This window comes from Netta rufina (genome assembly GCF_964035555.1).
Source record: "Netta rufina genome assembly, chromosome: 2".
NCBI classification, from domain to species: domain Eukaryota; kingdom Metazoa; phylum Chordata; class Aves; order Anseriformes; family Anatidae; genus Netta; species Netta rufina.
Window position 1 is genome coordinate 10,925,305 of NC_140124.1, and position 14,725 is coordinate 10,940,029.

General features: G+C 37.9%; 1 protein-coding gene across 3 annotated transcripts in view; it reads right to left on the minus strand.

The window, feature by feature from the left end:
* The window catches only part of DIP2C (disco interacting protein 2 homolog C), a 311,358-nt gene that overhangs the window by 71,244 nt on the left and 225,389 nt on the right, over positions 1-14,725 (minus strand). For all 3 annotated transcript variants that reach the window (XM_084281851.1, XM_084281850.1, XM_084281849.1), the window contains 8 exons: positions 10,956-11,079; positions 10,174-10,283; positions 8,742-8,844; positions 8,299-8,363; positions 6,347-6,440; positions 6,110-6,229; positions 5,192-5,306; positions 612-751 (listed from right to left, as the gene is read on the minus strand). In XM_084281851.1, the coding sequence (XP_084137977.1) occupies positions 612-751; positions 5,192-5,306; positions 6,110-6,229; positions 6,347-6,440; positions 8,299-8,363; positions 8,742-8,844; positions 10,174-10,283; positions 10,956-11,079 (871 nt within the window). The remainder of the gene's footprint in view (positions 1-611; positions 752-5,191; positions 5,307-6,109; positions 6,230-6,346; positions 6,441-8,298; positions 8,364-8,741; positions 8,845-10,173; positions 10,284-10,955; positions 11,080-14,725) is intronic.

Genomic DNA, 14,725 nt, shown 5'->3' on the forward strand with positions numbered 1-14,725 from the left:
ATGTTGTATTTGGTGCCTAACAAATACTCTGTTATGAAAAACTACAGTACTACCCTTCTCTAGTCTCCATAACATATCACTTAAAATATAGCTCTTATGAAAAATCTTATCTTCATCGTTAGAAGCACTGGCTTCAGTCTGAATCTATCAACATGAACTGTTCAGCCGTGTCTCCTCTTTCTGATGACTGGGTGATAGTGCAGTATTTTTGGAAAAACATTCTGCAAGCCTGCAGATAACAATATTGTTGATCCTTAGCATAGGTTATATAAACTTTTAGCACAGAGTTTCACTTGGGGCAGACTTATAGGCTCCAGACAAAATATTCCAACTTTCTTAATTTCCATACACAGTTAAAGAATTGACGTTCTGATGTGTTGTGGGGTTGTTTAAAGCATGCCAGTAATGCAAGTAAAGAGGGACACAAGTAAATATAGAGAAGAAATCTTGGTTTCCAAACCATAAAGTTTGTAAGGTAATGCTTTTAGAGTAATATTTTTTCAAGTATGCATAGTCCAATCCTAAAACTTTCTATGACTTTCTAGAGAAAATGAATTAAATCGATTAATTGATTTATAGCAAGTTTCAAAGGAACTTCTTTCAATTCTTACCTCCTGGCATGACCAAGCCAACGTCCTGGACAGTCAAAACAGACAGTTTTTCTTCAGAGTCCACTCGAATCACTCCATAAGTGAGACCATGCATGGACAGAACTCCTCTGCCTGGTGGCTGATTGCTGTCATCTGTTGGCCTGAAACCATGGTTTATAACATCACCGCACTATCAGGCAGATGTAAGCATTTACTTAATGAACTAATATTGCAAATACCCCTCTATTTGAGAGTTTAAAATTTCATCTTTTTTTTTTTTTTTCCTAGCAGATCTGACAGAATCCCATTTTCAGTCATTTCTGAGTAATTATGTCTGCCAACTCTCCCATTCAGTAGTCACCCACATATATGGTGTTGCAGAGATGAAAGTAACACTTAACGTTTACATAACACAGCTTGTATTTGATTTTCAGATAGATTTATAAAGATTGCTTGGTTGCCTAAGTAAATGGCTTTTGCCTTATTTTAAAAATACTGAAAGGGAGTGTAAATGATGTGGAGGGAAACTGCATTCTAAATATTCAGAAATGATTAGTAAATAACTTGACAAAGTCTCTTTATGTTTCTTAGGGACAACCTAGAATTAGGAAACCAAGTTCAACGGTCAGAGTAAAAGCTGGTAACATTACCAAGATTAAATCTTTATTACCTGTGCTTAAATCACAGATGAAATTTTCCACTCAAAATATTTAAGCACTTAAAATTACTGACCAGAAGAAGCAAGGTTTTAATAGATTCACTGCCAAATATCTGTAGAAGCTGCACAGACTCGACCACTTCTATTTTAGTGCATATAATTTAATTATTCCTATTTTAACTTACGCAATGAAAATTAAAACAAATTACAGTTTCATCAGTCATGGTCAAAATGTTGTGCATGCAGCCACTTTGTAACACCTCAGTTTGCTCAAATTCACTCCCAATATTCTTTATTAGCATCAGCACTAATCTGTCAACTTGTTTTGAGACAAAACCCCATGCTGTATCAGTGAATACATTTATACATATATAGAGCCTGGCTTGAGCAAACGAATGTTGATCTACACAAGCTATTAAGTCAGAAGAATATGCCAAGACTTTTCATGTCTGGAAAGATTCTTACACTGTCCTGCATTTTAAAATGCCAAACTGGAGGCTAACATGATGCTGATTTGGGTATAGATAATGCATCCGCGTAGAGCAGCCAGATTCCAGCTGTCTTCAAGATCCATAAACCAGCCAATATTCACTTCAAGATTGTGCATTTTTCCTAACTAGTCCATCCTAATACAACCGTTTCTTCACAGATAATGTCCTTTTATATGACATTTCTCATGTACAGTGCTTGAAATATTAGATGGGCCTTAGCCCATGCTAAGCCATGTAAGCCTTGCAGTGATCGGCATTATAAATTTCCATTAATACTTTTTACAAGGCATAATTCTCAAGTGACATTGTCAACATAGAAGGATGTGGGCACACTAGAAAATGCATTAGAGCATAACAAATGGCGCTAGTAAACAAGCAGCTGTGATAAATAACATTCCTATCATGTAAAAGGAACTTTCAGCCACATTAATTGATCAGCTTCCTCTCACCCTTGCTCCCCAAAACACACATTTTATTGCTCAGAACATCGTAAACATGAAGAGAGTGCTGGTCTCCTACAGGCAAACACAGCTGCTCACAGCCTTCTGAGAGAAGAGACCACCTGTACTTTCCTCATATACATTTTCTTGAGTTACTTGTTACATCTAAAGACTGCTAAAAAAAATAAAATAAGAGTGGGCACAGCTTTGAAAGACACCAGCTACATAGACAGGGTGTGCAAGGGAAAGAAATGGGAGGCACGAGGCCAGTTAGGATTGTTTTGGGGCCTGTTCAGTAGAGCGGCACATGGCGGTTACCTGGTCAAGGTAACAGCTTTGCCCAGGTTAACAAGAAGCACAGGACAGGCATTTCAGAACTGTTATTTCATACTACTTCTGGTATGCTGGTAGTCTGAGGTGGATCTCTGAGAGAGTCACCAGGTGACTGTGCTGGAGTCTCCTCTAGGAGGCCACAAGTTAGCCGACACCAAAGGGAATGGAGAGGAACAAGGTGCAGGAGTGAGGTGGAGACATAGGCAGCCTGGCAGCACAGCTGCACCCAAGCAGCTTCTTAGGAAGCATCTTGTGAGCCACAATCCTGCAATAATATCGGATCTTATTTTGTCCTGCCCTTGACATCCACGTGGGTACATACCTAATAGAAGTATCTCTGCCAAGCACAAGGAGAGAAAACACTTGGAAAGAAAATGAGATACAAACAAACCCATTCTAACCTAATTCTCTCTTTTTTTTTTTTTTTTTAAGTTAACATTTAAAATTTTATTTACACATTCAAGATTTCCCATGATGAATTTGGTATTCTATAAGACTACCTATTAGATAAAAATAAAAATAAATTTTTGATTAAGATGGGAGCAACTAAACAAAGGTATAATTCCACCTACTTCATATGCTAACTAAATTTAGCATAAAACAGACAAAGCCATCCCTTTAGTTTCCTCAGCCATGCAATAGGGACAACGCTTATCTACTTCAGAGCTGATTTGTTTGTGCTGAGGAGCTGTAGAGCATTTTGAGAACAGTTACCATTTAGAGATACAATCTACTCTACCACTACTTTTTGTCATTTGCTTAAATGGGAACAGATCTGTACTTAAACTTTTGCACTCCCTTATATAAGTGGGTTCAGACTCATATGCAGTAAACCAAAAGGAAATACCATAAAGAATTATTTGCATGAGACATTCCTTTAAATATTAGGTCTTAGGATTCACCTCTAAGGTTAAACTACCCATTAGTCTAATATTAACTGTCTTTTTTCTAAACTATAAGAATATTTCAACATAAAACTAGTTTTGTTACACTTTCTTGCAGGAAGATCTGTAAAAATAGACCTTACATTTTGAAAGAGTCTGAGCATTAACAGGGAGTTCTCTGGATCTGTGCTCTGTAGGGAGTCATTTTAACATATATTTCAGCTGTAACTCTTTGGAACTTGTATGATAATTACTTTACTGTTGCTGGGGATGGCTTGAATAAAATGAAAAATACTAAAGTTCCCAAGTTCAGCTGGTATTACCCTACCATTACACAGACTTCAAAAAAGCAGATATATGTTCAATAACATTAGCTGCAATAAGAATGTCTCTGTAATTACACAGTGAGGCATTGAAGATAATGATGCTTTTTTTTTTCTGAATTATCAGCTATTTTATGTGCTAATAATATTTTTTTATGTAAGCTCTCAATGCTAGTTAATTTGAAAATGAATCTCTAGTGCTTCAGATGGTTATAAGCATAGAGTTTAAGTCTAGAAAGGGCAAGCCAGCTACTGCACACTGAGATGCAGTAAATTCTCCCACTTCAAACCTGAGAGCTGGGGCAGATTTTCCAGAGCTAATACAGGAAATTAAAACTCTCTCCCATTAATCAGAGTTCGGCCTGAACAATGTATGCTGTCCATCCACCTCCCCTCTGCACTTCACAGGAACAGTTAATTTGAAGGTCAGAGGGAGTGAAAGTCTGCACAGCCTACAGCACACATGAGAAAAACAGCTTACTTCTTGGGATCATTCTGTGAATGAGCCTCAAAGGTATGAAGAACTCTTCGAGGTAATGCAGTTTACAGAAGGAAGACTAACCTGGACAGGATACGTCACTGATGGTCAGCTTTCAGACATTTTAACTTAATAACATAGTGCCTGAAATACAACCGCATTTGCATTGTGTATTTCTCTCTGTGATATTTTACTGGAAAGCTAATTGAATATATAGTTGAATTTTACTTGTACAGTGTATTTTAAACTTTTCAGCAGGAAGTATTTTACTTAATACTATTACAGTCATGTTTCAACATGTGAAAAAAAAAATCAGTGGCTGTAGAAATCTGAACTTAAAAACAAAGTGTCTACTGTTCAAGGTATAGCTTCTGAAAATTCTGCCAAAACAGACAGGTTATGCTATTTACTATGTGCTACAACACCTCAAGACTCATGATTGCTTCATAAGGACACTCCTGTATATAAAGGCTTAATAAATTTATTAGAATTTATTAATTTTATTCCTAGGCACAAATCCCACATACTCAAAGGGCATTTGCAGATGATTACTGAGAGTATACAAACGGTTAAAAAGCACCAGTTAGCCAAAAGCAACCTGCAGAACACCATACTTCTTTTTAAACTGTCTAGTTTAAAGCATGATTTTCCTTAATAGCAATTCCATTTAAATTCCAACATTTTACCTAATTTTATGGTGACATTTTTCCATTTCTTTTTATAGAATTAGCTTTTGCATTTCAGCCTATTTAAAACCAGATGAAATTACAGGAATGGGAACTATGTTGCAAAGTGCTCTTTACTTAGGTGTTAACTAGGAAGTTAATTTATTACTCTACAAATTCTTGTATGACAGCTTTGGACGCAACAAAAAATAAAAATTGTAATTCAGGAGCTAAGTTGGGAGATTCAAGCTTGAATATATTTTGCATTTCTTTTTAAATTACCACATATAACGTACAGTGGGACTGTTTTAAGTAGTGTAGCACAGTACCTTCGAATAGCCACAGTGAGAGCTTCCGGTGAACTCGCACAGGGACAAATGACCTCCTGTCTTAGACCTTTACTTTGGAAGACATTGAGAAATGCATCACAGGAAGAAATAGACCCTGGGGTAAGAAAAGAAAAATTAGAGGAGAAAAATAATCTGATTTCTGAAGTGACACTATTCAAATTGAAAACTTACTATTGAATATATAGGGTTTTCAGGAGGGAAATAATAGGAAAGACTCACTAGGAAATAAGTCATACCTGATACAACTATACATGTATATATGTGTGTACATTTGTATACACATACAGTATATAAAGATTAATTTTTGAGCATGAAGTCCTTTCACTATGTTTATGTAGAAAAGCCATTAATGCTAGATTTATAATGTGGATTTCCTTTTTAGGATGAGGCATATTAAAGATTTAATTCAGAAACTCAAAGCATTTTAGTATCATGGTATCTTAAACAAGGCAGGGAAACAATTCAGAAAACTAATTGTCATGAAGTGATCCAGATGTGGTTCTCTACAGTAGTGTAAGCATTCCCCCAAAATTCTCAGTTAATTCTGCATGTGAAATCTGCATCTGCATTCTGCATCATTCAGAAGAAATGTTCTCATCCTTCCTATAGCTTAAGTCTATTTACTTCACTTTTTATAAATGGCTGTCATGTTAAACAAAACTGGATTTACTGCAACTTACGTTATGTGAAATATCAAGTTTGCTTCAGGATTAGCTAAAGAAAAATATATTTAAAAATCCAAAATTAATTACCGTTTCCATAAATATCAAATAGTTTGCAGTAGACAAACCTTATACTTTGTTAAATATTTTAGCTAAGATGGTTGAAGATTGAAACTTTTGATGCAAGACAGCAAACACTGCTTATTCTCTGCTGGACTGCAGAAGGATTACTTACATGGGTTTGCACCATCAGCCACTATTAGCATACGCAGAGAGGAAAGGTTGATGTCTCTTTGATCTCGATGTGCCACCAGTGCCCAGTGCATGTCTCTAGATTTTACACAGGCAACTTTTGCTGCAATAAGAATGGGAAGATTACTAATGCACCATGTGAAAGCTATATAGCTGTATCAACAATGTGTTCTTTTGATTTTGACTTGCAAGCATACTTTCAAATGGTCTTGTTCCTTACCTTTGTATTGACAGACTTTTTGTATCCATGACAGTGGATTCACTTTCATTAAGGAATATGGAATACTTATAACATGCATCATGTTCATGACACTCTGAAATTAAATAAGATAAATGGGTTTTATACAACAATAATGGGAATTATTTCTATTGTTTTATGGACAGGGGTATCTATGATAGTCTCTCTATGCTTGTTTTATTGTTAGTGCTAGCATTTATTGATCCCTGTTTAGGTATCTACATTAAGATGAAATGGAATCACCATTTTCTAATGTTTTAATTAATGATTACGGATTTAGACTTAAGCACTACTGAAAAAAAAACAAACCACAGGTTTTCTTCTTAAGCAATTCACTTTAAATGGAAAAACAACAGAAAGCGTTAAAAAAGATGTGCATCTGCTGGATGAACAATGCCTGCATGTTTGCTGCGTAGGTTAGTATTACCCCCAGGCCTGCTACACTTCAGTACATACGAAGACTCTTTTCTCAATATATCTGCCTAAAAAATTCCATCTCTGTGAAGACCGAAAAAATGCTAGTGGCTAATGGTAGTGGTAAAAAAAAATATATTGAAAAGAGAATAGACAGAGAAACTGGAGTCATAGGTTAAGCAGGGACTGATTTATTTTATAGAATGAACTTTTTTTTTTTTTTTTTGTTATAATCCTGCTTCAGGTAGGCCAATTCAAGTGTTTTCAACAAGGTTATGAGAAGTTGCAAGATTTTTAGAAAAAAGAAGCTGAGGGAAGCCAATGACAGCCAACAGATCTCCTAGTCTCAGGCAGTCAATTGCTTTAGCGATTTCTCATGGGTTACTACTAAGCAAAACAGCCTGCAAATGAGGTGCTGTATTGCTTCTGTTACCATTCAGAAGCATCTCCTGATAGCAACAAAGCAGCTTGGGTTAAATAACAAATGGTGTATTTAGGTTTAAGTTTTCAGTTTTTTAAGTTTAGGTTTAAGAAAATTGTTCCTGACACAGGTAAGTGTCCCACTGGGTTAGTGTCCCACTGGGTTAGTCGTCCAAATGGTTGTAGAACCACAAATGATAGTTCTCCATTTAGTCTGCTGTAAGTTTAGGTACAGGAAAAATACTTACAAGCAAGTCAAGAAAAAAAAATGAACCTCATAGGAAGGTTAATAGCAAAGGAAGGCATAAAAAAGCTCTATTAGATGCTTGCTTTCAACATCAACGATAAAATTTTTTTACCATGAGATATTTATGGACATTAAGACTTATAGGCTGCTCCTTCTTTAGAAGTATTTTTACTGATGCTAGACGCGGTTTAACATTGAATGGGAAAAGTGTAACAGCTCCCTGGGAAACATAGCATGTATGACCTGTACATCCTGGGACTCCCAGGCAGTGACCCTTTAAAACTTGTCATTGTTCTTAATCAGCAAATAGCATTCTGTCTTATATCAACTGCAGCAGATCCTTTGGAAGCAGTTTTTAGAGCAGAAATTGTCTCCTATGTCAATTGACGAAGACAATCAAACAGCAAGGAGACAATTTATGCAACTTAAAGTATCAGAAATGCTTTACTGTTAGCCAAAGCCCTTGGTGGTGGAAGTTTTGACAGGGAAGCTAGTCAGTAGCCATATAGCTATGCCATGGGACTGTATTCTTCCACAGGCAAATACTAATGATTTTCATTTGTTTCTCCTACAAAGTCTGATCTCAAAAATATGCACCTGTAAGATCAGGATGAGGTAGTACAAATGGTTCCAGAGTACTTGATATGAGGAATAAAAACTCTGACATCTTCACCGTACTCATTCAGGGGAAGAGCACTAGCAGAGGATTGTGGGTTTAAGTCATACATTTTTTGCTTTCCAAGCAGAAAAAATATATTAGAAGAAACTGTAGGACATCTCAGTTTGTGATAGTAATAAGCATATTAGGTTAGTTTATTTTCAAATATTCACACAAAATAAAAACCATACTTACCGTAAGAATCCCATGCCATAAACCAACATCCTTCTTGAAATCTAATACATTCACAATTGTTTCAGCTGTCCAATAAAAACAAAACAGAGTTTATGTTTTAGAACATGGCATTGACTCAAGGCAAACCCACTCAAAGGAAGGAAATAGAGTAAGCTTCAGTGTAACATGACTGATGACCTCAAAGCTTAACTTTCATAGTAAGTCTCCAGTGCAGGATTTGCTTTGGCTAGGATATTATTTGTCTTCTCTTTGGTACCTCTTAGAAAGATATTTTAAAAGTGTTTTTTTTGAAAATCGGTGAAAAAAAACCACTATTTTTTAATCTAGAAGCTTTTAACACAGATCTATGTAAAACATAAGACAGAAGCACAAGGTGAGAAACAAATTCACACAAAAATTCACACTTGATTCTAAGGATGTAACAAGGGAAGTGTACTCCATACCTTCTGTGTATCCACATGCCTGGGTCAGAGCTTGGCAGTGCGTCAGCAGTGCAATCCTTGTCACAGTCACCCCAAGCACACTTCCATCTTTACATGTTTTGTACTAAAGAGAATCAAGCAGAGAAAGCCCAAATGCAATGGATGCCCTATTTCCGTTATTTAATAGTTTACAGTGTTTCCTATGTAGGTGAATGCTGGACACATTCAATGACGATTTTAAGAAGGCAGCAGTACTGAGAAGATTGGGAAGCTTTTTTAAGATGGGATGTTCCTTCTTGGCTGAAGCTTCTCAGGCTCAATAACAGAAATCCATCTCTTGTTTAAATACTGGCATTGTGGAAAAAATAATTCTAAGAATGCTGACCATGTTAACAACTAAAGGGCTGGCTAGATTTAGCAGAGAATAACCTATCTCAGTCTGCTCAGTGTTCACATTAGATTTTATAGGTCAACTAGTAAATCTGAACTTCTCCATTCTGTGTCATGTAAGGCATGGGATGAGCTGATTGTAGAACCACTGCTGGGTGCTGTTATGATAATCTGTATGAATACACCCTGAAAGACACAAGCTCTTTGACTACAAGAATATGAGAGTCATGAGAAAATAGAATAAAAAAGCGGTAGGAGATCACTGCTGATGATCATGGTAATTTTTGCAATTTTATGCAAGAGTTTGAAAACTATCAGTGGCAATTAAAGTAAATTAAACATTTATCTTTCTCCATGACGAAGATAATCAGCAAGATTGAAAATGGAGTTATTTCTGTTCTCTAGCCCAGTGTTCTGACTGTGCAAATACAGGAAATATCTTTGCTCCATTCACTTGAACTTTTTCCCTTTGAATAATCATTTAAATTCAGTACTACCATCACTGAATTCAAGGCATTTGTGTCTACATAGAAGTGGGAGGAAAAAAAAAGGAAAAATAATAAAAGAGAAAAATTAAACCTAACAGCATTGCTAATTTTCCCTTCCTGATGCTGGTCTTTTGGGGGTAGTGTGACTCACAAAGCAGTAAGTGACAGACAAGCTTTTGAACAAGAAGTTCTTTCTCTTTCAAAGGGTCTAAAGGCTGTGATATGAGAACGGGAGCTTCATTGTCAAACTGGCTGTCGATCCATCTCAAGGCTAGTGGGCAAGCCCACACTGTGAATGAGACCTAGTTTGGTCAAGGCAAATTTAATGTAGTATTACAGCAGCAATGTAGATGACTTAAAACCATCAATGTTAGAAACCCCCAAAATACAATTTAACATTCCATTATTTTTTCTGAAATCAATATACAGTATAATTATTAGAAAATATTACTTATTAATAAGCTAAAACAGGATGTTCTTTGCTTCTGTGAGCAGCAAATGAATAATTATGTTTACCTAATCCAGAAGTGCCACATGCAATGATTCAAAGAGAAGATGCATCTTTATTAACTCACCTCAATGTAAGCAGTGTCATTGTTTGCATCCTTGATATGTGGGAACCAGTCACGAGGAGGCTTGGAGAGATGTTTAGACTCAGTGACAAACCACAGCAGCTTTGGCCAGCCTGAGATACAGTGACAAAGAAAAGAAACCTTTAGTTGAGCTTCTGCCGGATAAGACATGACAAAATTCTTCTCTGCCAAAGTTTTTTCCCAAATGCCTGCGTCACCATTATCTAAACATCACTGCTTCTAAACCTCAGCGTAGCGTGAGAAAAAAGATTTTCCAAAACTACCTTGTGAACACAGCTATCAAGTAGTGAGGCCTTCTCAGCCAATCCCTGAAGAAATGGCTGTGCAGTTTAAGCTGTTATTGACCCAAATAGTTCATTACCACACTCCTATCAGAGGTTACCGTCCTCTTTCCTCTTAGTATTCAGTCCTATACCTCTTAGCTATAGGACTGAATCATCTGAAGGCCAAAATCTGTTGGCTTAACATAGTTTGCAAGTGAAGACAACTTCAGTAGCCCAGCTGAGCTGGCTGTGAAGCAGATTGCACCCTTTGGCAGCTGGAAATGGGGAGCAACAATGTCTAACAGTGACCCATGAATACACAGCTGGGGCAACAGCATCCTGACAGCCATGGCTGCCTGAGGCACCTGTTCTGTCAGGGTTCTTGAGCCACCTCAGCTGAATCTAACATTTAATCTTACCCACTACAAGTAAACAAATACTACGACTAGTGTCATGGTAAATTATGTGTGTGAAATCCACCATAACCAAGGGTCAGCTTACCTTTAAACTGTGGTATCTCCCCTGTGGGGCTCTTAGGCAGTCCTTTATGGCATGCATCACTAGTCAAGGCCACAGTAACTCCACAGCTTCCAAGCAAAAAGCCTATTTGTTGACTTCCTGCATCCTGATAGACATCAAAATAAAAGCAATACATAATGTTGGTTAGAAGTGACTACACACAACAAAAATATTTTCATCCTTTGGCATATTATCTTGAGAGGAATGCAGCCTCTTTCCTTGAAGCAACTTAACTGATTAGCAAAATTGATTTGTAAAATCACACAGGAATTCCACAACCTAGATATTTTCTCATCTGTAACAACATAAATTATACAGAGAACTGAAGTTATCAGTTGGTGTCTGCTCTCTCAGCTCTTCAGAAATGATGAGAGCTTGGAAGGAGTGGCTGATACACCCAAGGGTTGTGCTGCCACTCTGAGGGACCATGACATGCTGGTAGGAACTTGTTAAAACTAGTAAAAACTGCAAAGTTGTGCACTTAGGAAGGAACAAGCCCAGGCACCTGTATGTGCTGGGTGGGCATCCAGCTGGAAAAGCAGATTTGTTGCAAAGGACCTGGGGGTCCTGGTGGATCCCAAGTTGAGTATAAGTCATCAACGTGTCCTTGTGACAAAGAAAGCTTAACGGTATTCTCGGCTGCATTAGTCAATGTATCACCAGTAGATTGAGGTAAGTTATCCTTCCTCTCTACTCAGCACTGATGAGGCTACACCTGGAGTACTTTGCATTTCTGGGCCCACCAGTACAAGAGAGGCATGGACACACTGGAGAGAATCCAATGAAGGGCCACAAAGATGATGCAAGGAACACTTTTTCACTGTGAGGCTACCTAAGCACTAAAGCTGTTTGCCCAGAGAGGTGGTGGAGTCACCATCTTTGAAGATATTCAAAAGTCATGTGGGTAATCTCCTCCAGGTGTCCCTGCTTAAGCAGGTGGGTTGGACAAGATGACATCCCGATGTCCCTTCTAGCCTCCACCATTCTGCAATTCTGTGGTTCTGTGATGATTCTAGGAAATAATATGGGTTATAGATGCTCCCTCTTGGAGAATGCTTTCAACTTTTGAGATGTTATGGTGGACATACAGTGGTGACAGTATCACTGTTTATGCTGATCTAATCTGATTTGTCAATAAGCATTTCATTGAGTAGTTGTGCACATAGTTCAGGAGCACTACAGATAGTCAAGTGCCCATTAAAGAAAGCACACTACATTTTACTGTCATCAAGAGGAAATGGGTATTGAGGCTAAAAAGTCATGTAATGATTTGCAAGTCTAGGCCGTAGCTGTTCCTTGAGAGCTGCTGTGCTTCCACAGCAGTATGTCGGCTTTACTTATAGTGTCTTGTCATGATTCTTTCATGAACTTTACATCTATCCATTAGGCTCTTCAGCAGAGAAAAGCCCTGGACATAAATACACACAGAAGAACTAACCCTTTCTTCCCACTATGAGTCTAGAGAAAATAGCCTACTGAGTCTTAAAAAATCAAATTAAAATATCTTTCAAATCAACCATAAAGCATACTTAACCATGGGAGCAACCAGAAACACAGAACAGTTGCCTTAATGTATCGATTTATTCAAAGCAAAACTGCATGATGAGCCTGAAAGCTTATCTGACTACTTTTAATGCAATTTTTTTTGTAGTCAAATAAAGCAATTTAAAGTGGAGAAGCAAGGAAATCAGAGGAAAAACAAAAGCTTATCTGTTTTCCATAGCAGCTCAAAATAGGCATATAGCACCAATTATCAGAACTTCGACAGCTGACTAAACAATGAGGGACGATAACCTGGTCTATCAAAACCACGCTATGTAACCCCTTCAATCCATTATTACTGCATCTGCTGTTGCTCTCTGCAGTATTACCAGAATGAATGGAAAACCAGGAAAAATTAGTAAGGTACTTTTTCAGGAAAGCTTTTTAGAGTTAAGCCTGTTCATTGTCTTTTCCGATAAAAATCTAGACAAGGGCAGTAGCCTTTGAACAATGGAGACTAAGGCTGGTATCCATCAACAACATTTTGGGAAATGTGTTGATCTCACAGTGCCTTCACCACAAAGAGAAAAAACAGCATTACTGTTCTCAGTACAAGCACTTAGCCTGATCAGATACTGATTCCATGTGAGGATGAGACCTGGCTGCACTCCCGTAGCCTTATCAGAGGGATGTGTGGGTGCCTGGACACTGCGGGAGCAGTGGGTCTTCCTCATGGGCCCTCATAAGGAACAGCAGGACGATGAGGACTGGAGTGCTCCAGAAGACAACGTCACTTCTTGGGCAAGACATAACCCCTGAGATGTGCTACTCTGCCATGTACAACAGAGGGACACCAGTTTCTTAAAATATCCTATGTATACTTCCATTACCCCCAATTTCCCACTAACTACCAATTTTCCTTAAACAGAATTGAACATAACTTTCACAATCAAATGCAGGAGCTACATCACTCTGCATTTTAAATTAAAGTCAAAATCTTGTTTTAAGTTTATGCCCTATAAAAGACTGCTAGCAAACTTACACCACTGTACCATGCATGCTCTCAAGTACTAGATCTCATTTAATGCAAGACCTTGCAAGAAACTAACTTAATAAATTCTATTTAGAAACCTGACACATATAAACCAGTACAAACTGTGGACCTTAGAGCATCAGCATATCACAGCCCTGGAGGATGCATCATTTAAGAAGTGATCTGCCAAGCTCTTCTCATAGCAAAACAAAACAACAGGAAAAGGAAATTTATATCAGCGGTTCAGGATTTCTAGATAACACAAGGAATAATGACTGTGCTTCCACTTGGTGCCACACCAATTCTTTTGGAGCACGTCCACTTAAAAATTATTCATTCATTTGCAGCACACCACGCACAAGCTTGAAGAATAGCGTATAGATTACCTAACATAATCTACCCACACATCATAGACTCTTATAACAGACTTAATTTTAGGTCAGGACAACCACATTTCAAATCGTGTTAAAACCTTCAACCCATTGTTTTTTTATGTACGGTTATTTCCTTCATTTGAAAGGACAAAATGGTTAAACAATTACGTGATGCACCTCTACCACAGGAGAGAAGAAAAAAAAATCCTCAGTTATAGACAATAGCCAGGGTGGTTTTCAGATTTTCGTTTTCTATGATGTGCCTTTGGTTTCCCCAGTAAATCCTGCCTTGCAAGACAAAAGTAACTCAAGATGCCGCAGGAGAGGTAAACGATAGATGATGTTCTCAATAGCTACAGGAACTCCAGTTGAGGATCACACAGCATGAATACTCTGAAGCTTTCTGGTGGTCTGCTAGTCTGTGTCAGTCATTCCCACTTGCAATGTCATCCTCACACCTCCTAACTAATTATCACCGCCTCCTGCCTGCTCCTGGTGGCTTCATCCCAACTTAGAAGCAGCAAGTACTGCAGAGAATAGAGATGGAGAGGGGTGAACATTCCTCTCCCCATGTAGGTGCCCCAGTGATACCTCCTGCCCTGCAGAAGCAATTGTTTCTAACTACCCAAATGGTGGGAGATCTGAAACTTTCTCAGGCTGAGAGAATTATACAAGCCACAGACACACTGCAACCTTACCTAAAACACTCAAGTATGCAAATGTGATGGTCTTTGCTGTTCCTCATGCCTCAGAATGACAGACCCAGAGCAGTGAGTGCCTTAGGTAAAATCTGTAAGCTTGAAAAATGAATCACAGAATCCACTAGGTTGGAAAAGGCCTTCAAGATCATCAAGTTCCACCAC